Source organism: Pelophylax lessonae (assembly GCF_965119305.1).
Source record: "Pelophylax lessonae genome assembly, chromosome: 3".
Lineage (NCBI taxonomy): Eukaryota > Metazoa > Chordata > Amphibia > Anura > Ranidae > Pelophylax > Pelophylax lessonae.
This window is the reverse complement of record NC_138770.1, coordinates 483,154,896-483,180,660: the sequence shown is the minus strand read 5'-3', so window position 1 is coordinate 483,180,660 and position 25,765 is coordinate 483,154,896. Positions and strand designations below refer to the sequence as shown.

The window sequence follows — 25,765 nt, the reverse complement described above, 5'->3', positions numbered from 1 at the left end:
GCAGTGTTAGAGGAAAAAACCCCAACCCACTCAGAAGTAGAGGGGCGGGTGTTGCGTTTTTTCTATTGTTCAATGACAGACGCAGCACCATATTCTTCTTAACCATTGGGACAGTCCCAAAGCAGTATTTGCATGAGGGGTGGGAAAAGCAACGCAGAGAAAGAACGCAATTCCCCAAAGGCTAGACTTAGCCAACCAGTTAACATGGAGCTAAACCAGGAACAACTGGAGCTCACCTAGAAACAAAATACACCCTCAGAGAAAATGTTCTCTTCTAAACCTTGCTGCCAAAAGAAGCACTCAAGGATGCAAACACATCTACTTTGTAGAATTTTGTGAACATGTACACAGACGACCAAGTTGCCGCCTTGCAAACTTGCATTACTGACGCCTTGGAGGTGACAAGCCCAAGAAGCACTCAGCCCCCCAGTAGAATGCGCCTTCACAGGGAAAGGTGGAACCTGACCCTTCAGTGAATAAGCCTGTACTACTGTCTGCCTGACCCATCTGGATATGGTCGCAGCAGACGCAGCCAATCCCTTTCAAGGTTCTTCCGTGAGGACAAAAAGAGCCTGACCTGAAAGATTCAGTAACCGCCAAGTAAACCCTAATTGCCTGAACCACATCCAAAGAATGCAAGGCAATTTCCTTGGGATGCTTGGGCTTAGGACCAAGTGAAGGCAGCACAATGTCTTCATTCAAATGGAAATCAGAAATCACTTTAGGAAGAAATGACTGATTAGGATGAAGTACTACCTTATCTTTGTGGACCACCAGATAAGGTGAACGGCAGGATAGCGCCAACAATTCAGATACTCTGTGAGCAGAGGTAATAGCCACCAAAAAGGCTACCTTCCGTGACAGCGTAAGCAGAGGAATCTCCCTAAGTTTTCAAAGGTAGTTTTTTGAAGAACAGACAGTACCAAGTTAAGATCCCACGGAGGTAACGGGAACCATATCGGAGGAGCCACATGACAAACTCCCTGGATAAAAGTGCAAATCAAAGAATGCGTAGCTAAAGGGCATTGAAAAAGCACAGCCAAAGCCGACACCTGGCCTTTAATAGTACCCAAGGCCAACCGCTGCTCAACCCCTCTTTGGAAGAAATCAAGGACATTTTTTGCTACTGCATAAAGAATGGACTTTGCTGGCACAATGACATGACAAAAAGTCGTAAAAAATATATAGTTTTATTGTAGAAATAGATTAAAAGAAATAATTTTTTCAAAACATACATATTGTGAGGGATTAGCTCGGTGGCGGGTGTGGATGACCCCTTGGGGGGGTTCGTTACACAGGGAGATAGCCGAGAAGTGGTTGCAAACAACAGTTTGGTTTATTCATGCAATTTTTCTTCACACAAGTGCAAGCATCAAAACGTCAAAAATAAAATAAAAGACAAAATAAATCCTTGCCACTGTGGGCGGCTACCTTCTCACACACAGGAACCTACCTACAGAGTCTGTCTCCAACCTACTGTTGGGCAGACTTTGCTGTTCCTACAGCAAACCATCAATAGTCCATTTATCTTTACATAGGAAACATCCATTGTTTTTCACCTTCACATGGAAAATGTTCATTGACCTCTTCACATAGGAAACATTCCTTTGTTTTTCCCTTCACATGAAAAACATTCCTTTGTTTTCTCTTCACATAGGAAAACAGTCCATGTCCTAACCTTGAGAAGTCTTCAGCCTTTTTTACCCTCCTCAGGCGCACATCGCTCCAGGAGGTATATTCCTCTCCCATGCCCACACAGCGTCAGGAGGCATACATCTGACTGCTCTCCTGTCCCCAGCTCACACAGCTTCAGGAGACAGCTTCCGGAGGCAGCACTCCATAGACTTTCTCTGGACAAATTATAGAGGCCTTGATTTCCTCATTCTTAAAAGCTGAAGGTTTTTCAACTTCCTTAAACCTTCCTGCTGGCTTTGCAGCCGACGCCCTATAGTAATTGGTGAATTGTATCTCCCATCTGTGACAACACTCACAGATTTACCTGACTTCCTGTCACATTTACCTGACGTCCTGTCACATACCCCCCCCCCCCCCTTGTCTCAACCCTGGGGTTGGGACACAGTTTTCCAGGCACGAATGTGTCTGGCACTGCTCTTGACTCTCACTGATAAGCCTCCTAGTATCTTCCCAAGTAATGTTCAGTCTATTCGATTCTTTGCCTGCTTCAGCTGCCAGAGATACATCCTTCTGAGCAATCTGCTTTGCTTTTTCCATCAGCCATTGTCTTTTATGCTGATATGAATTTATTTCCCTCCCCAGTTCATTAACAACTGCTAACCTTTGTTGAAATGCTTGTAGGGGTGGCTTTTTCTTCAAGTCTGTTATCTTGTCTATATACACTTGTTTTGGCTGATCCTCTCCATCTTCATATAGCCATTTCTCTGTATCTTCAAGCTTCAGGATGAAACTATTTCTGTCATCTTCATTGACAGTTTTCTTATAAATGTCAGACAGCTTGTCCTGCATAACCGTCTGTCCTATTCGCCATGGAGGACCGTGATCCATAGGCAACTCGATTGTGCTAGTCTTAATGTCTTCACCAGTCTTGAGCCGCCTTTCTCTGCAATCAATAAATGATTTCCACAAAACTTTGAGAACCCCTGCTTCACTTAGCTTTGTTTCAAGTAATATCTGTACTTTTTTTAGTGGACCTGTTTTGTCTTGACCCACGCTGACTGTCCCCACTACTGTTTCTTTTAAGGTTTGAAGGACCCCTAGAGAGTCCGCATGTATTCTTAAGTATTCTCCTAATTTGGACAGGGACTCTTGACATCCCTCTGTGACTTGAATTGCCTCTCCATACAGCCGTACACAATCATTGACTTTTTGTTGTAAAAGGGAATGATCTTCCTTCTTGAGCTTGGCTTGCTCTAAGATGCTGTGCAGAGGATCTTCCATTTACGACAACAGGCTGTCACACATTTCTTCAAAGTGACCCCTGTTCCTTTTTCCAGAGACATCAATATCATTCACCAAACATTTTATATTTAGAGGCAGATCTTAAGCATTTGCACTCATAAGCTTTTCGCCCTTCTTAAGCTTTTCGCCCTCCTGAGCGAGTTGCAGTAAAGGCCTACTATTTGATTTGATATCCAGTTTATATTTCTTGCCAAACTCTTCACAGAAGTAGCCAACCAGATCATCATCAACTTTCCTTCCACCAACATATGGGTCAAAGGCAACAACACAGTCTATTACAGGTTTCTTCAATGCACTTTCTGCTACTGCACTACTTTTCCCTTGTAGCTCCTTTAGTATTTCCGTGATTTGGTTGAATTGCATATCTGCTGAACTATTTGACCGTTCAAGGTCACCTAGTTCCTTTTCTTTATCTGAACTCCCCATGGAATGCCACTCAGGATCACAATCAAACTTTTGCCACCTGTCTTTCACCAGTTCCATTTTGGAAATATTCCCCGAAAGGCACTTATTAATTTGCTTCACGTTTTCATCAACAGTCTTAGTTCTCTCCACTAGGTGGTGTTTACTTTTTTCTCCAGGCTTTACATCACTTGACTTCACCACTAGACTTTCAGCCTGAACTGAGAAATCATCACATTTCTTACACAGCTCCTTTGTTTGCTGAAGTTCTAATGATACATTTTCCAGTGCTTGAAGTTTTTGAAGGAACTGTTTATTCCAGAGGGGTGATTCAAGCAACATGTCATCAAATTTCTGAGGCTCATTCAGGACAGACCCTAAAGCACTGTTCCTTATTAAAAAACTGCATCAGGCACACTATCCCGTCTTTGGGAAAGATCCTTTGTCGCCTGTAATTCCTCTTCAAGTTCTTCCAACTTAGTCTTCATCTCTTCTACTTGCTGTTCTAAGGCTCGCTTAGACTTTTCTAGCTCCTGAACGCTTTTCTCAACATCATCCTTGGAGCTGACCAAATCTTCCATCTCTGTACACAGCTGTTTGTTAACTCTTTCTAGTTCAACCTTACACTCTAGAGCTTCCTCCAAGCAGCGAGCCAAGAACAGGGCTTTGCTCTCTTTCTCCCGCGCCTCTGCTTCTGCACGGTCGCGTTCTTCTGCATATTTTGCAGACACAGTCTTCTCCTCACCAAGCATCTGATCAAACTTCTTTTTCACATTTTCAACATTTTCTAATGCAGCAACGCTTTCTTCCATGCGTTTTTTCATATCTCCTATCTGAGCTTGCAGTGTTGCGACTTGCTCTGATAGGTTTTTCTTTGCTTCCTCCTCCTCTTTTAATTGTTCCAGGACACCATTTTTCTCATCTTCCATTTGTTTGAGCTTTGTGCTCAAACTCAGCCTTTGACACCTCTCTTCCTGTAAGAGTTCCTGCGTGTCTTGCAGCTGCTATTCCAAGATAGAGAAATCTTTGGCAATTTCTCTAGATTTGCTGTCTGCTTGAGAAAGCCGCTTTGTGACATTGTCCAACTCAACCTGCAGTCGGTTTGCCTTCTCTGACAGCTTAGCACACAATCGGTCACCTTCTGACACCTTGAGATTCCTGCAGCTGTGCCTCTACTTTCCTGACAGACTCCATGGCAGCACACGTATGGGTAGGCTCCGCCTCCTCTCCTACCCTATAGGACCCCACTCCCATAAATCTTTGCTCCATACCAGGAGCCATGTTCCTTTTTTGCCCTCCTCCTGCAAGAAGAAAGTCTTACCTTATAGGACGTCTATCGGTTTCAGGCGAGCTGGTGGCGTGTGGACCTTACTGATGTCGGATGCCTCCTGTTTTATGTCCAGCAATCTCGATATTTATCGGGTGGTCCCGGGCAATATTATTTAAATGCTGAAGATGCCGTAAATCCTGAATGAGAGGTGGGCTGCATTGATGGCCAATACGTCCTTGCTATTGAGCGGATAGGCCCTGATGCCCTGTCACACACGCATGAATTCATCCAGGCCTGAGACTGTTCGGTTATCGTCATGGTGGTAAAGTATAAAACTGTCTTTGGTTTCATTGCATTTCCTGTTTGTGCGGTGGAGCGCTCCTGCATTCGAGATCGTCACTTAGGCTCCTCCCCCTGCCTCGCTGGACCTTCAATTGGTTGTCCAGGATGAGGCTTGGCTCTGGTTTCGTCTGCGCATGCATCGCTCCCGCTCTCCTATGACGCTATTGCGTCGTTTGGGGCGTGGCTTTGTGGCGCCCGGGAGATTTAAGCAGCTGTCATTCCTGTTTACAATGGGATGTCTGCGGGCGTTGCGGTGGCTTCCCCGTGCTGTTTCTCTGCTCTTCAGCGGTGAGTCATGCTTTGAACCAGGTGCCATTTGGAGTAAAAGGGATGGTGTGGAAACGAAAGTTAGTACATGTATGCTTACTTTCTTCCTGTGCAGGCTTTTGCTTCTATCTGCAAATGGATGCTTCACCACCCCCACGGTGGCCAGTCCCTGCGCAACAGGTAAGCTAGTTTTCTTAAGCCTTACCTGCTTGCGTTGGCTGGTGGAATGGAGCCTAAGTGTGTCTTTCTTTCCCTATTCAGCCCTTTTAGGTCTGACCAACGCCCCATTTCTGGATCAAAGGATCGTTCTCCTTCAGCCCATCGGCATTCTTCATCAAAGTCTGGTCATAGGTCTAGCTCCAGATCTAAACGACATGAGCACACTTCCAGTTCAGTCGCACCGCGACAATCCCGCCATTCTGACCGCAGTTCAGGGAAATCATGCTGGGGCTGTCGAGCCCGTATCCCTGAGGATAGATCCCTATGTGATACCTGTTATTCCAGGGTTTTAAGGGAAAAGCAAGACACTGTACAACCAGTGGAGTCTATGGTCAGGCGGATTGTACAAGAATCCCTTAGAGATTGGGATCCCAGCAGGCTTTCGGGTCACTCTTCAGAGGCTCCTGGTTTTCTCCCAAGGGATGAAGTGGAGCCAGGTACTTCACAACCAAGTCGTCTGTCAGAAGATTCTACAGACAGTGAGGATGATTTGGCAGACCAGAATGTAGGTTTTGAACTTGCTATGGTTCCACTGCTAGTTAAGGCGGTTAAGGAGGCATTAAAATGGGAAGATCCAGCTGAGTCCCCAGCCAAACAGAAGAAATACTTCAAACATCTTAAAAAAGAGCGTTCCCATTTTCCCCTCCTAGGGGAATTGGGAGAAATTATTACAGACGAGTGGCAGGGAGTTGAAAAGAGAAACTCTTTGTCATCTAAGGTCTCCAGAATGTATCCCTTTAAGGATAACGGGTGAAACATCTAGATTCCGCTCCCACGGTGGATGCGGCCTTGATGAGGTTGGTGAAACATGTGACCTTGCCATTGGAAGACTCAGTCTCATTCAAAGACGCTCTTGACAGGCGGATTGACACAGATCTTAAGAAGATTTATCTCTCCGCAGGTATGGCGTGTAAGCCGACTCTGGCTTTGGCAGCCACATCCAAGGCAATGGAAGCCTGGGTAGAGGCTACACTTCAGAGTGTCTCCGAAGAGGTGGCCAGGAGTTCAGCCATTCAGGAGTTGAGACTGGCAACGGCTTTCTTGGGTGAGGCATCCATTGATATCATCCGCTTGGTGGCGCGGGTCATGCTGTCCTCTGTCACGGCCAAACGCGCCTTGTGGTTGCGTCCCTGGTTGGCCGACCCTGCCTCTAAACAGGCCTGGTGCAAAATTCCCTTTGAGGGTTCTTCCCTGTTTGGTAATAAACTGGACAGTGCTATTACCCGTGCCACTGGTGGTAAATCGGGGTTCCTTCCCCAGGATCACCGGTTGATAGACCAGAGAAGACCTCAAAACAGACAAAATCCTGATCGTGCCAGAGAGGCCCGTTTTTACAGGCCCGGTCGTGAGTTCAGGAAGAACTGGAAGCGCCCTCAGTCTACAGGGCAGAAGTTCTCCAAAGGAAAATCTTCAGCAAGCCGAGAGGCGACAAAGTCTTTTTGATATCGAGCCTGTCCAGACGGTGCGGGTAGGCGCACGCTTGCTTCAATTTGCGCACGTCTGGGCAGCCTCGGTCGAAGATCAATGGGCCGTCAGAACCGTATCCCACGGGCATGTGTGGATTTTCGACAGAAGTCCCATTCTTCGCTTCATTCCTACGGCCTTACCCCGTTCAGAAGAAAAGAAGTCAACTCTTCTTTCATATGTAGAATCCCTGGTTGCCCAGGGTGCAGCAGTGCCTGTCCCAACCGAGGAAAGGTTCCAAGGCATCTACTCTCCGCTCTTCATGGTCTTGAAGAAAAGCGGCTCTTGGAGGCCGGTTATAGACCTAACACATCTAAACACCTTTATCAAGAAAGAGAGGTTCAGGATGGAGACACTTTTTACAATTCGGCAAGTGGTACAGCCAGAGGATTGGATGATATCCATAGACTTGAAAGATGCCTACTTTCACGTCCCAGTCGCAGCAGAAATTTCTTTGATTCGCAGTGGGTCAGGTGCATCTTCAATTTACCTGTCTCCCTTTCGGGCTTACCACATCACCTCAAATCTTTTCAAAGATCTTACTGGCTGTAGTAGCCCTGATCAGAACAAAAGGGATTTGTCTTTACCATTACTTGGACGACATGCTCCTTCTGTCAAAAACATCAGGATCAAATTCTGCTCCACAGATCTCAAGTAATCTCCACCCTTCAAGAGTTCGGGTGGCTCCTGAATTTGGAAAAAAGCCATCTGGAACCCACAAAGTCGTTGGTCTTCCTAGGGGCCCTCTTCAACACTTCCAGAGGCACTATCTCCCTTCCATTAGAGAAGATTCCGACAATTCGCAACAGGATTCGTCCGGTATTATCAGCCTCTCATCTCCGGGCGTCCCAGTGCATGAAGATAATTGGGACCATGGTTTCCACGGCTCCCATGGTGAAGTGGGCACAGTGGAAGATGAGGCCCTTTCAGATGGGATTCCTCCAACAGTGGAGTTTCGAGAATCCAGAAGTCCTCATTCGGATAACAACGTCCATGAGGGAAAGCTTAACCTGGTGGCTTCAGCGAAAAAATCTATTAAACTGCTATTCAATCGTTCCAGCGTCCTGGTTGGTCATGACCTCGGACGCCAGCAGGACGGGATGGGGAGCGCACTGCCTGTCGGAGGTGGCCCAGGGCAGTTGGGATTTCCCTACATGCGGGTGGTCTCGAATGTGCTGGAGCTTCGGGCAGCGTTCTGTGCTCTCCAGGCCTTTTTAGCATCTGGCGACCGATGCCTCGGTCCTCCTAAGACTGGACAATACGACAGCCGTCGCCTACATTAAGAGACAAGGGGGCACCCGCAGTTCTTCTCTTCAGAAAGAAGTGAAACCAATTATGGATTGGGCTCAAAGACATCTGTCCAACTTGTCAGCCGCCTATCTTCCAGGTGCCCAGAACGTCCAGGCAGACTTCCTTTCGAGGTCTGTTCTGGACAACAACGAGTGGTCACTCCATCCAGAGACCTTCAAATGGGTCATGTCTCTAGGTTACCGTCCAGAGGTAGATCTGTTCGCATCTCCAAGCAATGCCAAACTGGAGAGATTCTACACGAGGTGGCGTTATCCCCAGGCCTACGGGGTAGATGCCCTGACGGATCATTGGAATTTTCAAACAGCTTATGCGTTTCCTCCAGTGCCAGTCATATTCAAGTTTCTTCACAGACTCAGGACAGAGAGAGTGCAGATCATAGCGATTCTTCCCTTCTGGCCAAAGAGACCGTGGTTTCCTCTGTTGCTCCAGCTGAGCTGTCGGGACCCGATACCTCTGCCAGTCAGGCCGGACCTTCTGTCCCAAGGGCCTATTCTTCACCCCTGCCCAGCACAGCTTCATCTCATGGCATGGCTGTTGAGAGGGAAAGATTGAAAGCGCTCAGTTGTCCAAATGAGGCAATCGCTACAATGATGAGTGCCAGAAGACCCGGCACGAACAAGGTCTACGAACAAAATCTGGTCCAAGTTCAAGGATTATGTGGATAGCAGATCTGGCTCTGTCTCTGACCCAGGAATCCAGGATATTTTGGGCTTCCTCCAGTCCGGACTGGATCTGTCATTGGCAGTACGCTCCCTCCGAGTCCAAATCTCAGCCATTTAGGCCTTCACTGGGACTGCATGGGCGAAACACTCCTTGGTTCGCCAGTTCTTCAGAGGCGCTACTAGGTTAAGACCTCCTAGAAAGCCCAGGTTTCCTAAGTGGGATCTTCCTACGGTCTTGGAGTTTCTTTCCTCAGTCACCTTGAATCAGAAGCATCCATTCTTCCTTAAAAATATCTCTATGAAAACAGCCTTTCTGGTGGCTATTACTTCGGCCAAACGGGTTTCTGAACTCGGTGCCTTGGGTTACAAGGAACCATTCCTTACATTTTTCCCTGATCGGGTAGTATTGGTTCCGATGCTTGGCTCCAATCCGAAAGTAATGTCGGTATTCCATGTCAACCAGGAAATTGTCCTACCCACGTTCAAATCTCAAGATGAAAATTCTATCCATCCTTTGGACGTGGGGGAAACTCTTCGGCTATATCTGGAGACTACAGCTCCTTTCCGCCAGTCAGACCATCTTTTTGTCCTCATCTGTGGAAAAAACAGGGGCAAACAAGCTTCCTCAAGATCTATAGCGAGTTGGATAGTTCAGACCATCCAGTGGGCATATAAAGCCAAGGGTCTGGCTCCTCCAGAGGTGGTGACAGCTCATTCCACTAGAGGGATCTCTACGTCGTGGGCAGCTTCTCTTCATGTAGCTCCTGATGTGATTTGCAGAGCGGCTTCTTGCTCATCAATTCATACCTTTATGTCGCATTACTGTGTTGAACCGGCTTCTTTATCTTCGGTCAATTTTGGTTTAAAAGTCTTGTCTGTTGAAGGTGCAAATTAAACCTTTTTCTGTTAAACCAGCAGTTACCCGCCCGGGTGTGTATGGCTAGTTATTTCCCATACGTGTGCTGCCATGGAGTCTGTCAGGAAAACGGAAAATTTATATCAATACTTACCGTAAATTTCCTTTCCTGATGGACTCCATGGCAGCAGGAGTCCCCTCCCATCTGCTGGAGTAGTTCTAGTTATGGAACACGGCTCCTGGTATGGAGCAAAGATTTATGGGAGTGGGGTCCTATAGGGTAGGAGAGGAGGCGGAGCCTACCCATACGTGTGCTGCCATGGAGTCCATCAGGAAAGGAAAATTACGGTAAGTATTGATATAAATTTTCCATTTTTTCCCTCTTATGTTCAGAATCTCCTTTTCCCCGCATAAGAGCTTTCACCTCATTGGCTAGCTTCTGGGAATGAGACTGTAATTCTGCCACACAGGCTTCTTTCTCCTTTAGCTGCTGCTGGACACGTTGGACTTCATCTTTCCAACTTTCACAGTCCGTACGCAATTCATCTACCACATTGCTCAAAGTGGTGAGCTCATACACAGTACTCAGTAATTTAGCCTCTCTCTCACTTTTCTCCTTGTCGCTGAGAGACAATGTCGTTTTCAGAGCGACATTCTGTTCCTGCGCCTCCTGTAGGTCTATTTTTGAAGCTTCCAAAGACTGAAGACTTTTTTTCAGCTGATTACGCAATTCCAACATATCACTCATACTTTGCTCCTGCAAAGTCTGAATTTCCATTTCCTTTTTCATGAGGATGATATCTTTCTCTATTATAGTCTCTCTACTGCTTTTCAACTCGGAAAAAAGAAGAGCAGTGGTTTCTTCCCACTGTAAGTGTACCTCCAGGGCTTGTTCCTTTTCCTCCATTCTCTGTTGCGAGGTTTCCAGCTCAGCCCTGCACACATACTCGGTTTCCTCCAAACCGAGGGCCTCCATCTGTTGCCGGTATCTCTGTTTCCAGTCTGCCATGCTCTCTTGGTGAGCTGCCATGCTCTCTTGGTGAGCCCGTTGTTGAGCTGCAACGCTCCGCTGAAGATCCGCATTTGCCCCAGTGTTGCTAGGGACAACAACCTTTCTCTTTAGCAGACTCCGTTCAGGCATGGATGGGGCTCGTTCAGGCGGTAACACCCCCTCCATCCCTAGAATTCGGTCTCTCATTTCAGCTATCTTTGCTGCTTTCAGGCGTTTTGAGCACCCCATCTTCAGTCACTTAAAAAAAATCTTCCAAAGTCCAGCAACAATTTTGAGACCACTGTCTCTTTAAATCACATAGTTTTTCCTCTCTCTTGCAGGATCTCCTCTCCTGCACACACAGACCGTGCAATCTTATGCACCAGATAAAGTTCATATAACAGATGAACTTCTTTGCAGGGATTTCTGCTTCTTTGCAGGGATTTCTGCTTCTGCCCAATGCATACCTCCACCAAATGTGAGGGATTAGCTCGGTGGCGGGTGTGGATGACCCCTTGGGGGGGTTCGTTACACAGGGAGATAGCCGAGAAGTGGTTGCAAACAACAGTTTGGTTTATTCATGCAATTTTTCTTCACACAATTGCAAGCATCAAAACGTCAAAAATAAAATAAAAGACAAAATAAATCCTTGCCACTGTGGGCGGCTACCTTCTCACACATAGGAACCTACCTACAGAGTCTGTCTCCAACCTATTGTTGGGCAGACTTTGTTGTTCCTACAGCAAACCATCAATAGTCCATTTATTTTCTCTTTACATAGGAAACATCCATTGTTTTTGACCTTCACATGGAAAATGTTCATTTACCTCTTCACATAGGAAACATCCCTTTGTTTTTCCCTTCACATGAAAAACATTCCTTTGTTTTCTCTTCACATAGGAAAACAGTCCATGGCCTTTTTTACCCTCCTCAGGCGCACATCGCTCCAGGAGGTATATTCCTCTCCCATGCCCACACAGCGTCAGGAGGCATACATCTGACTGCTCTCCTGTCCCCAGCTCACACAGCTTCAGGAGACAGCTTCCGGAGGCAGCACTCCATAGACTTTCTCTGGACAAATTATAGAGGCCTTGATTTCCTCATTCTGAAAAGCTGAAGGTTTTTCAACTTCCTTAAACCTTCCTGCTGGCTTTGCAGCCGACGCCCTATAGTAATTGGTGAATTGTATCTCCCATCTGTGACAACACTCACAGATTTACCTGACTTCCTGTCACATTTACCTGACGTCCTGTCACCATATGTAGACAAACACTATTTAAAATTGAAACAACAACATGGTTCAATTGTATTGGAACAGAGGTGAACCCCCACCCAGCCACCTGGTAAAATGCCTTGCGAAAGTATTCGGCCCCATTGAACTTTTCGACCTTTTGCCACATTTCAGGCTTCAAACATAAAGATATAAAACTGTAATTTTTTGTGAAGAATGAACAACAAGTGGGACACAATCATGAAGTGGAACGAAATTTATTGGATATTTCAAACTTTTTTAACAAATAAAAAACAGAAAAATTGGGCGTGCAAAATTATTTAGCCCCCTTAAGTTAAGTTAATACTTTGTAGCGCCACCTTTTGCTGCAATTACAGCTGTAAGTCGCTTGGGGTATGTCTCTATCAGTTTTGCACATCGAGAGACTGAAATTTTTGCCCATTCCTCCTTGCAAAACAGCTTGAGCTCAGTGAGGTTGGATGGAGAGCATTTGTGAACAGCAGTTTTCAGTTCTTTCCACAGATTCTCGATTAGATTCACGTCTGGACTTTGACTTGGCCATTCTAACACCTGGATATGTTTATTTGTGAACCATTCCATTGTAGATTTTGCTTTACGTTTTGGATCATTGTCTTGTTGGAAGACAAATCTCCGTCCCAGTCTCAGGTCTTTTGCAGACTCCATCAGGTTTTCTTCCAGAATGGTCCTGTATTTGGCTCCATCCATCTTCCCATCAATTTTAACCATCTTCCCTGTCCCTGCTGAAGAAAAGCAGGCCCAAACCATGATGCTGCCACCACCATGTTTGACAGTGGGGATGGTGTGTTCAGGGTGATGAGCGGTGTTGCTTTTACGCCAAACATAACGTTATGCATTGTTGCCAAAAGGTTAGATTTTGGTTTCATCTGACCAGAGCACCTTCTTCCACATGTTTGGTGTGTCTCCCAGGTGGCTTGTGGCAAACTTTAAACAACACTTTTTATGGATATCTTTAAGAAATGGCTTTCTTCTTGCCACTCTTCCATAAAGGCCAGATTTGTGCAGTATACGACTGATTGTTGTCCTATGGACAGAGTCTCCCACCTCAGTTGTAGATCTCTGCAGTTCATCCGGAGTGATCATGGGCCTCTTGGCTGCATCTCTGATCACTCTTCTCCTTGTATGAGCTGAAAGTTTAGAGGGACGGCCAGGTCTTCGTAGATTTGCAGTGGTCTGATACGCCTTCCATTTCAATATTATCGTTTGCACAGTGCTCCTTGGGATGTTTAAAGCTTGGGAAATCTTTTTTTATCCAATTCCGGCTTTAAACTTCTCCACAACAGTATCTCGGACCTGCCTGGTGTGTTCCTTGTTCTTCATGATGCTCTCTGCACTTTAAACGGACCTCTGAGACTATCACAGTGCAGGTACATTTATACGGAGATTTTAATACACATAGGTGGATTCTATTTATCATCATTAGTCATTTAGGTCAACATTGGATCATTCAGAGATCCTCACTGAACTTCTGGAGAGAGTTTGCTGCACTGAAAGTAAAGGGGCTGAATAATTTTGCACGCCCAATTTTTCAGTTTTTTATTTGTTAACAAAGTTTGAAATATCCAATAAATTTCATTCCACTTCGTGATTGTGTCCCACTTGTTGTTGATTCTTCACAAAAAATTACAGTTTTATATCTTTATGTTTGAAGCCTGAAATGTGGCAAAAGGTCACAAAGTTCAAGGGGGCCGAATACTTTCGCACTGTATATATATAAAAGAAAAACCTATAACTTATGAAGAGGTCATATTGTAGGTTGTAGTTATGTCAATCCGGTGGAGGTGCACCAAGAAGAAGTAATTCTCTATATGTTTCGCGCTGTAAAGGAACGCTTCTTCAGGGGTATGTCTTATAGTACAGTTTAAAAAAAAAAAAAAATCAGTATGCAATGTGTTGCCACTATAATAAAGAGTCCAAAGTAGGACCAATTGGAAGAATAGTTACAGTGGTGGATGTCTGAGTGTTCAGACTATACGACAAGCGGAGGCGGGGAGATATTTAAAGAATCAATGTTTCACTCTTCAAACCCAGGTGAGTACAGAGGGATAGGATAAGTCATGTAGGGCAATGGTCCTCAACCCTGGCCTACAGGGCCTACTAACAGGCCAGATTTTAGGTATTAGCTTGGGGATATGCAGACTAGAATACTGCAATCACTGAGCAGCAAATGATATCACCTGGGATGTATTTCAGTTATCTTGCAAATCTGGCCTGTTAGTGGGCCCTGTAGGCCAGGGTTGAGGACCACTGATGTAGGGGATTCATGAGCACCACATTATGGCCATCTCAAGGTCTGCCCAAAACCATCCGAAACGTTCCGTTTCAATGGACCCGAGGTCTATAAATCACGTGACAGCCTATATGGAAGATGCCTGTCACCGTGAATAATATCCACTTCCAAAAGGGGGCTAAAAACAACCGCAGCAATATTCACTTGCAGATATGATACTTATGTATTACGCTGTATATCACCAAAGGGGGGAAGGGCCCATCTCATATAGACAGTGACCGGATGCTGGAAGCCTTCCTTATTGTGGTGTTACCTATGTGCATTCCTACACCGAGGGCAAGAAAACCTCCCTGTTGTAAATAACTTCTTGATCAAATTCAACCTATTATTACTTTTTTCATTTTTATATGTATCGATACCCACAGCGGAATGCTGTAGCTGTTTTCTGTTTTTGGTCCACACACATTTGGTTTTAATTTGGCTTAATAAAGAAATTGTTTTTAAAGTATAAAAATTACAATGTATATAAATTGGATTGATCACGCATGATGAATTTTCTAGCCGAATACACCCGTGTCCGAGTACGAGCTATTACCTGCAAAAGTGGAGAAAGGGGTCTTACGGCTAGCTCGTAAGAGCACCAATATGGCGGCTTTTGAGTCAGTGGTTGATAGGACACGGGACGGCTATAAAATAACCTGGAGCACGCTAAGATGGCGCAGCTCCAGAGGACGTCTGTATGACGAAACGCACAGGGCGGAGTTTCTGTACATCAACGTCACTTCTGGTTAAGGGAGCCGAAGCCGTGGAACGCGGAAGTATCCCGGCGTCTCCCGCTGAATGTGATCATCCTTAACTGTGAGTTTATCTGCATTCGTTTTCGCATGTAATTACATACTACACCATGGGGCACCCCTTGTCTGTCGTTTGAGCCATCTAGAGCCTAAAGATATTTGTGGAGGCGCATCTTGGCCCACTCAACATCAGACACCAAGGACGCCCAGGATCCCCTTTCTGGAACCACAGGAGTAATAACCCTGTCACAAGGGACTGCAGAGGGGTGAGTCCAATACCTAGTGGGGGGCCACGGGTATAGGCTTGAAGAACACCCGCACCATTATGGTCAAAAAGTAATTTTACTGGACTTATTCACCTGCACCTATTTGCTAAACATCAGTGGGAGGGAACTCCCTATCTATGTTTTTTTATATATTTTTTTGTGTCACCTAGATATATGGTTTATCCTTATGAGAGCACTGCTATTTCACACATCCACTGAAGCCAACAAACAATAGCACTCTCAACACTGATAATCCAGGAGGAAAAAACACCATAAGCACCTTATATAAGTTAATAAAGTTTTTTTATGCACTGGGCACTCTTTATTTATTTATTTATTTTATAGCCTAGAGCAGTGTTTTTCAACCTTTTTTGGGCAAAGGCACACTTGTTTCATGAAAAAAATCACGAGGCACACCACCATTAGAAAATGTTAAAAAATTTAACTCTGTGCCTATATTGACTATATATAAAGTAATTCTCTTGAATAGGAATCAAAGAAACACAAAAAAAGTATTTTATAATAACTTTATTAAGAAATAGTAAGTAAACAGAAATATGAAAAATTATAAAATACTTTATTCAGTGCGCAACCTGGGCCTGTTTGGGTGGACAAAAAACTGATATTCTGGCTGGAATCGAAGAAAGACACACACGTAGCTCTTCGTCAACAGCTCTCAGTCTCTCTCTGTATTTAGTTTTTATAGCAATCAGGCTTGAAAAGCTCATCTCACACAGATATGTAGTGGAAAATGGGAGCAATGTCAAAATAGCTTTGTTTGCCAGAAGGGGGAACTCCTTGGCAGTATCCAACCAAAAACTGTCCAAAGGTAGATCAGCAAATCTTAGCTTGAAACCACGATTTTGTCTCAGTTCAGTTAGTTCCTCCTGCTCCTGTAAAGTCATGTCCTTTCCACCAACTGATGCTGAGCTATAAGGGTCCCTAACCCAGTCAAGGCATTCAGTGGAGACTGAAGAGAAATAAAATGACAACTTCTCCTCGAGAGTTTTTAAATGTTTAACTATTATCTCACACAGTGCAGCAGTGTGAACACCTTGCCATTGCTTGGTGAGTGTGAACATTTCAAGATTGCCACTTTCCACGTGTTGATGCCAGAGTTGCACCTTTGAACGGAATCCATTTATTTTATCTGTACTTGTAAGCAGGTTTTCATTTCGGCCTTGCATTCGTGTGTTCAGTTCATTCAGATGATGAAATATATCTGCCAGGTATGCCAGCCTTGCACACCACTCATCACTTGCAAGCAGCTTTGCGTAATCTGATCTCTCATTTGTCAGAAACACTTTAAGTTCCTCCCGCAGCTCATACACACGAACCAAGACCTTGCCACGCGACAACCACCGGACCTCAGTATGAAACAGCAAGGTTTTATGCTTCGCTCCCATCTCCTCACACAAAGCTGCAAATATGCGACTTTTCACGGGTCGTGACTTTACAAAGTTTACCATGCGCACAACATCATCCAACACATGAACTAGGTCTGCTGGTAAAGTCTTGGCTACGAGGGCCTCACGGTGTAAAAAACAATGCGTAACAATCACATCTGGATTTCTTTCCTTCACTCTGCTTACAAAGCCTTTGGTGTGCCCGACCATGGCTGCAGCTCCATCGGTGCAGACACTTGTGCAGTTTTCCCACTTAAGTCCTCCTTGTTCAAGGTATTCTGATGTGACCCGAAAAATTTCTTCTCCTGTTGTTTTTTCTGGCAATGCCTTGCAAAAAAAGAAGTTTTCTCTAATTGCATCACCATCCACAAAACGCACATTGGCCAAGAGTTGAGCATGTCCACTGATATCAGTAGACTCGTCAAGTTGCAATGCAAATTTCTCACTGATACGGATCTTTTCCAAAACCACACTTTCAATGTCTGCAGACATGTCATTAATACGTCTGGAAATTGTGTTGTCTGAGAGAGGGACTTTGGCTATTTCCTTAGCTGCTTCAGGGCCGAGCATCTCCTCTACAATAGCTTTGCAGGCGGGAAGTATTAATGTCTCTGCCACAGTGTGCGACTTTTTTGACTTGGCTATAAGTTCAGCAACTTGATAGCTAGCTTTAAGAGCTTTTTCATTTACCTTTGTGGTTTTTTTCATGAAAGTTGCCTGTTTCTCCGTGTTTTCACGCAGGCGAACAAAATAGTCCGCATTCTTGTTTTGAAGCGAAGGGTGTTTCGTTTGGAGATGGCGTTTAAGTTTGCTTGGGACCATAGCACTGTTAGCTAGCTTTTCACCACACACCACGCACAGTGGAGTTGGTTTGTTTGCATCTCCGGTGAAAGTAAATCCAAATGAAATATAGCTTTCGCTATATTGTCTTGTGCCAGAGAATTTGCTTGAGCTAACCATCTTTGCTTTCTTTTGATCACTCGTACTTGGGCTCTCATCTGGCTCCAAATTTTGTTCAGAGTCCAGTTCTTTCCTTTTTAAAAACTTGTCCATCACTGCAGTATCTCACTGTCACTCAGTACTTACTGCGCTTGTCTCCTCCAGATAGCCGCTGTCCGTCACACTCAGCACTCTTCAGCGCATGTCTCCACCCAGATCCATCAGTCAGCGCTCTTCTGCTCTTCTGCTCTTCTGCTCATGTCTCCTCCAGATCCAGAGGCGCTCTTCTGCTCATCGGCGATCTACTCCTGCGATGTCTCCTCCTGTCAGTGTAACAGTGACACCGGAGCTATTTATAGTCCTTAACATCAGTGGTGGGATTCAAAAATTTTAGTAACCAGTTCCGACATTCAAGCATGGTTTAATATTTTTTTCTTTAATGGCAAATAAAAACGTTGCGGACCGTTCTCTGCTCAGCGGGGATCGATCTGCCGATCCCCGCTGAGCCGGCGGGTGACAGCTCCGTCTCCGCACTGTGTGTGGAGAGGTAGATGTCAGAGCCCCGCTGCTCTCTATGGGGAATCGGATGAGAGCGGACTTTCCATCCGTCCGGATTTCACGGACAGGATCAGATGCGGATGGCAGCGGGTGTCAGCAGACATGTCACCGCTGACGCTGACATCCGCTGACATCCGCTGCTCCATAGGGCTGAATGGGGCATCCAATCAGATCTGACAGGCGGATCTGATCGGAACGCCCGTGTGCAAGAGGCGAGCCCTTACTTTTATTCGATGAATAATAAGTACTGAATAATAAACTTTCCAAACTACTGTATAATAAAAATCATAGTAATAGTCAGAAAAAATCACAATGGTTTGTAAAGTGTTATTGCTATTTTGAATTTTGAAGCCCCCCCCTCTTTGGATGATGGTGATGGAATAGGCATGGCACAAGTGATGGAATAGGCATGGCACAGGTGATGGAATAGGCATGGCACAAGTGATGGAATAGGCATGGCACAGGTGATGGAACAGGCATGGCACAGGTGATGGAACAGGCATGGCACAGGTGATGGAATAGGCATGGCACAGGTGATGGAATAGGCATGGCACAAGTGATGGAATAGGCATGGCACAAGTGATGGTATAGGCATGGCACAGGTGATGGTACAGGCATGGCACAAGTGATGGAATAGGCGTGGCACAGGTGATGGTATAGGCATGGCACAGGTGATGGAATAGGCATGGCACAAGTGATGGTATAGGCATGGCACAGGTGATGGTACAGGCATGGCACAAGTGATGGAATAGGCATGGCACAGGTGATGGAATAGGCATGGCACAGATGGTACAGGCATGGCACAGATGGTATGGCATGGCACAGATGGTATAGGCATGGCACAGATGGTATAGGCATGGCACAGGTGATGGAATAGGCATGGCACATGTGATGAAATAGGCATGGCACATATGGTATGGCATGGCACATATGGTATGGCATGGCACAGATGGTATAGGCATGGCACAGATGGTATGGCATGGCACAGATGGTACAGGCATGGCACAGATGGTACAGGCATAGCACAGATGGTATGGCATGGCACAGATGGTACAGGCATGGCACAGATGGTATGGCATGGCACAGATGGTACAGGCATAGCACAGATGGTATGGCATGGCACAGATGGTATGGCATGGCACAGAGGGTACAGGCATAGCACAGATGGTATGGCATGGCACAGATGGTATGGCATGGCACAGATGGTACAGGTATGGCACAGATGGTATAGGCATGGCACAGATGGTATAGGCATGGCACAGGTGATGAAATAGGCATGGCACAGATGGTATGGCATGGCACAGATGGTATGGCATGGCACAGATGGTACAGGCATAGCACAGATGGTATGGCATGGCACAGATGGTATGGCATGGCACAGATGTTACAGGCATGGCACAGATGGTATGGCATGGCACAGATGGTACAGGCATAGCACAGATGGTATGGCATGGCACAGATGGTATGGCATGGCACAGATGGTATGGCATGGCACAGATGGTACAGGCATAGCACAGATGGTATGGCATGGCACAGATGGTACAGGCATAGCACAGATGGTATGGCATGGCACAGATGGTATGGCATGGCACAGATGGTACAGGTATGGCATGGCACAGATGGTACTGGCATAGCACAGGTGGTATGGCATGGCACAGATGGTATGGCATGGCACAGATGGTATGGCATGGTACAGATGGTACAGGCATAGCACAGATGGTATGGCATGGCACAGATGGTATAATAATGGCACAGGTGATGGAATAGGCATGAGTAGGAGGAGGACTCACTTACCGGGCTGCTGACTGACTGGTTTCAGATGACCTCCTCACGCTGCGCCTGCGGTCTCTCTGCAGTGCCGACTCCCGCCGAGTCCTGGTCTCCGTCCGCTCCGGTCCTCCTGGTGACTCGCGGCGTCTTCTTCTCTCCGCTGCTGCGCACACTGTGCTCGGGCGGGAAGGAAGGCAGAAGGCGGAAGATGATGTCCTACTGTGATTGGTCCAGGCTGGAGTCTGGACCAATCACAGCCCGGACATCATAAAAGTGGGAGTGTCCCGCTGAAGAGCGCCAATCGGCGCCCCTGCTGGGTTTTTACTCCACCCCCCATACCCAGGACACAGTCCGGCGCCCGCCAATGGGCGAAAATTTTACATTTTTTTTTTTTTTAAATCTTATCTATTCTTCTTCAATTGTTCCCACGGCACACCAGGCAACGTCCCGCGGCACACTACTGTGCCGCGGAACAGTGGTTGAAAAACACTGGCCTAGAGCAACACTTGCACTGAGCACTTTGAATAGGCATTTGTATATGCCCAATCGGCTATTCACTTGACACATGCACTTTATTTCAATGAACTAAGCAATAATATCCTTTCACAAATATATTTATTGCATGTTTGTTACAATATTGGGAAAATAATTTTGATTTGAATTCATCTTATTATACTGGAGATATATGTTAAAGATTTGCACTATATATTCAACAGCCACGCCGTTAAAGCCAGCAACTGTAAAGCAGGATGAAAAATCGGCCCTTGAGACAACAGATCTTCACTGAGAGGAAGTCTCCAAGGAGCATCGGCGACAAACCTTACCAGGATCTGTGTACCCAGACTCCCTTCCACCAGTATTCTGCGCCAAAGCCGTGCAGAATACTGGTTGAAACGTATAGATCAGCCTATACTGACGCCAAGGAGCCACCAGTGTGTCTGTGGCGTCGGCCAGAGGATCCCGAGACCTGGCTACAAACCTCTTGTGGCAGGCGCAGCACTACAAAGTGCCTTATGCGCTGTGGCATTAGAAGAATTGGCTCTCTCTGACTTCAGTCTAACCAGACTGTCTGTTACTCTATAAATTCCTCTAATACCGTTCTATGGAAAGCAGTAGGTTTAAAGAGCACACCAAACGCTTAAGATATCTTCTTTATTAACTTCAACTTTTCTTCATAGATAACAGTGACACTTTTGCAGCAGACAGTCCATGTACAACATGTGCTGAATACAGTATAACAAATGGTGGATATATTTCTCTCTCTATTGCTGTTTGAGTTTGTTTGCTTGGGTTTGGTTTTGAGTTGTTAGAGTTGTTTGGGTTTGTTCGATAGTTTGAATTCAATATAACCTTTGAAGTTTGAAAGTTTGTTTGTTTGTTTCGTGATCGAGTTTGTTTGGTGGAACTACAAGTGAACACATAACTAGTTCAGTATACAGCTCTAATCACATTACTAACAATAGGAACATGTATAACTGTTAATTACCTATTTTTAGCCACTTGCTTCCATAAAACTGCTCTGTGGATCTGTGTGTCTATTCAGTTCTCTTGCTCTGTAGTGGAATGAGAAGGCTGGCTGAAGCATGAGGCTTCAGAGAAAAAATGGGTGTAAGGCTGGCTGTAATTGGCCAAGACTGTTGCTGAGTGTGAGATTGGCTGTAATTGGCCACAAACTCCTTATGGGTAATAAAGTTTAACTCTGTGCTTTCTGGTTTCAACTCTGCTGTGTCTGAGCTTACCTTACATGCATACAAATGAATCTTACAGGCATATTTTTCCTTTGCTTCTGTGAACACAATATACAATTGTTATATGACATCCAAACATGAAATCACGGTAAATAACTCTGCTTTTGTCTCTCACATATAAACATATGCACTGTATTGAGGTTATTAACAGGTCTAGCTGTATATGCATGTAGGTCATATTAGCAACCTAGGACAGGTTATAGCTGGCCAGCTACACTCCCACCAAAATTACCTATAATTTTATGTTCTCTATAGTAGGATTTGAACATGAATTTGGGGAATTTTCCATCAGGTTCTCAACTTCCAAGTATGTCATCTTGACACTTGGCAGCAGTGCTCAATGTTTGTACAACTTTTACTTCTGGATCACCCATGGACAATTCGGTGTAACCTTCACTGGGTATGATCTCCTTTTCCCAAAGGAACTCTGGACCGGTGAACCAATTTGAATTTCTCAATTCTGTTACATTCAGGCCTCTTGAAGCATGATCTGCTGGGTTATGCTTTGTATCAATGTGATGCCAATGTTCCGGATTTGTTATTTCCCGAATTTTCTGAACTCTGTTGGCGACAAAGACATGGAATCTTCGAGCTTCGTTATTTATGTATCCTAGGACAACTCATGAGTCTGTCCAAAAGTATTCTTCACCTATTTTTAACTCTAATTCTTCTCTCAGAAACTTGCTTACTGATGCTGAAACAACAGCTGCTGTCAGTTCAAGTCTTGGTATTGTCTGAATACTGGTAGGTGCGACTCTGGTCTTTCCCATAACCAGGGCACAGTGTATTTTTCCTTCTCCTATCACTCTGATGTAGGAGCACTGACCATAACCATAACTACTGGCGTCTGAAAAGTGATGAAGTTCTATTTTCTTGTACTCTCCGAAATATTTTTCCTTTGCTTCTGTGAACACAATATACAATTGTTATAGGACATCCAAACATGAAATCACAGTAAATAACTCTGCTTTTGTCTCTCACATATAAACATATGCACTGTATTGAGGTTATTAACAGGTCTAGCTGTATATGCATGTAGGTCATATTAGCAACCTAGGACAGGTTATAGCTGGCCAGCTACACCTCTGTACCTTCTCATTGAGCCGAGAAACTAACAGGTCTACATCGGGTTTCCCCCACCGGCACACAACAGGTGAAACACCTCCAGGTGCAGGGACCATTCCCCCTGATCCAACAACTAATGATTCAAGTAATCCGCCTGCCAGTTCTTCACTCCAGGTACATGCACGGCGGAGAGGGCTGGAACAAAATTTTCTGCCCATGTTAAGATCTCTGCCACCTCCCGGGGCTGCCAGGACACTCTTTGCACCCCCTTGATGATTGATGTAACCCACGGTCACGGCATTGTCTGATTGAATCCGAACTGGACAACCCTGCAGAGGATTTGTCCAGTGACTCAAGCAAAGCTTTATCGCTCCGAGTTCCAGAATAACCTTCGGAAGTCTGGACTCTTTGAGATTTCAGGTCCCTTGGACACACAGCTTTCCAAGTACTCCCACTACTTTTGACTCAACCGAACCAGATTGTCCAAAGATTTTGGATCCTAGCTCCACTTGACATGATTACCCCTTTGCACTTTGCAGAGGTCTCGTGTGAACTGAGCAAATGGAACTGCCCCAAAGGTAGACACCATCAGGCTTAGAGCTCGCATGCAAGTCTGCAATGAGGACAGAGTGCTGGATAACAGCAACCAAATCGCCTTGTGCAACTTTGCAGCTTTTTTGGGGGAAGAAACACCCTCCAGAGACAGTCCCAGATAATAACCATTTTAGAGGTTGGGACCAGAGCAGATTTTCGGAAATTGATGATCCAACCACACTCTTGCAGAGTCCGTACAGTGATTGACAGATCGCCCACCCAAACTGAGTGGGAGTCTGCTCTAAAGAGGAGATCGTCCAGGTACCCCAGTACCGCAATCCCCCGCTGTCACAGTAATGCCAATACCGGAGCCAACACGTTAAAGATCCTGGGGGACAGAGGCGAGACCAAAGGTTAACGCCACAAATTGATAATGTTCCTCTCCTACAGCGAAGCAAAAAAAACCCTGGTGTCAAGCGTAAATAGGCATGTGCAGATATATGTCCTTGGTATCGATAGAGGCCAAAAAGTCCCCTTGGTGTAGGAACGCCACTACCGTGCGAATGGAATCAATTCTAAACCTCTGTACCCGCACAAAGTGATTCAGAACCTTGAGGTCCAGAATTGGACACACTTTCTCTTCTTTCCTGGGAACAGTAAACAGGTTTGAAATAAAACCATTGAAAGCGTTCGAGATGGAACCAGCACAATCACCTTTTGCGACAGCAGATCTTGGACCGCCTCTCATAGATCCCTTAACCGATCTGAAGATAGGCATAGATTTGATGGGAAGAATCTGACTGACGGTCGGGACCTGAATTAGATTTTGTAACCCGATCGGAGCAGCTTGTGGGCCCATTTGTCCTGAATCAAGGAGGTCCCTGGTTCCGGACAGAAAACAAAGATGTCCCCCCACCCCAGATACCGGTGAGGGCATCGCTTCATGCAGATGGAGATTTGTCCGCAGATCTGGGGGGGCCTGTTCTCGGCTTACCTGACCACGTTTTCTTGGAACCCCCAGATGACCTAAATGGCTTAGGTCCTTTCTCCTGCGTGCAGAAGGCACGAAGGGGCCGCCTATGTGCTGAAAAATAAGGGCCCCGTCTATTACGCGGTGACTTGCCCATAGCGGATAGACGAAGAAGAGTACTCTTCCCACCTGTGAGTCCTTTGATCAGTTCATCCAACAAAGACCAAAATAGGTGGACCCCTGTAAAGGGGAGATCTGATAGAGTCGTTTTAGAAGCTTGGTCCGCAGACCAGCTTTTTAGTCACACCATGCGTGGGTATCATTATTGCGTTTAGAACTCCACTGACTCGTGACAATTTTGTCACAGTAGGCGGGAAAAGGGAGTACCTTTGCAGCTTATAGGGGATCTGCGGGCCCCGAGGGGACTGGCGCCCCCCATGTTAAAATTTTCTGCACCGATACAATCAGTGCATCTACCAGCGCCATTGCATGCGCTTGTGCAGTAAAAAAGGAATCATTCTCATCGCAGAGCACCCGAACTGCATGGACGCAGACCCAGTCACTCACCCTGAGAACAGAACAAGCAGGGGAGGTCGCCGACAACAGTCCCGCAAGGAGACGCTGGCTAAAGTTCCACAAAAAGACCCCCATTAGACCAAAGGGTCCCCCGCCATAAATGGACATAGCCCCCTATAAAGGGGAAGAGGGGACCCGCTGTGACGGAAATGCGCAGGCAGAGTACCCCCACACAACAATGTCCCAACGGCGCTCCCCAGTTCAAGGGGGGCGTCAGGCAATAGGCGGATGCTCATCCGCTGCTCTATTATCCCCATCAGCAGCTCAAACAGCCTGATCAACAGCCTTGAGTAGCTGTGGCCTAAATTTGGGGCCCGATCTGGTCGCGAGTCCGCAGTAAGCTCTGTTAGCTTGATCAGCAGCTCAGTTAGGAGCTCAGACAGCCTGGTTAGTCACCCGGACAGCTTGGTCAGTCACTCAGACAGCCAGCTTCATCAGACATGAGTAGGCCACAAGCCACTGCCTCAATTTGTGGCCTGGACCGGATGCATGAGGCATCCGCCGGTCAGCTTGGTCAGGCACCTCATCTCGGACAGCTCGGTCAGGCACCTCATCTCGGACAGCTTGGTCAGGCATCTGGACAGCCGCGAGTAGGCCGCAAAGCTGTGAACTAAATTTTCAGCCCGACCTAGACACGTGAGGTGCAGACCCGCAGATGAAGAAACATCCACTCCTCTCCAAGCCTATAACCACCGCAGGGAGCCCAAAGGACATCCCTGCCCCAGTCACTTACCCCCAGGGAGCCGGGAGCTTGCTCAAAAACCCAGTGTGTGATCCGGACAGCTCGATTAGCAACAACCGCATCCACCCCTCTTTACTTGAGCAAGTGGCAAAGCCAGCTCCTACCTAACCCCAGAAGGGGGGGCATGCGGGTAGGTTGGGCCCAAAAGACCACTGTGACTGTTAAAGGGGCTGAGG

The 25,765-nt window shown here is 46.1% G+C and overlaps 1 protein-coding gene across 1 annotated transcript; it reads right to left on the bottom strand.

Annotated features, from left to right (window-relative positions):
* Window positions 1–15,862: 15,862 nt before the first annotated feature.
* Window positions 15,863–17,740, bottom strand: LOC309550597 (zinc finger BED domain-containing protein 5-like; the record flags this gene model as incomplete). Its single annotated transcript, XM_082250941.1, has 1 exon — window positions 15,863–17,740. The coding sequence occupies one exon, from the start codon at window positions 17,738–17,740 to the stop codon at window positions 15,863–15,865; it is 1,878 nt and encodes a 625-aa protein (XP_082107067.1).
* Between the last annotated feature and the right edge of the window lie 8,025 nt (window positions 17,741–25,765).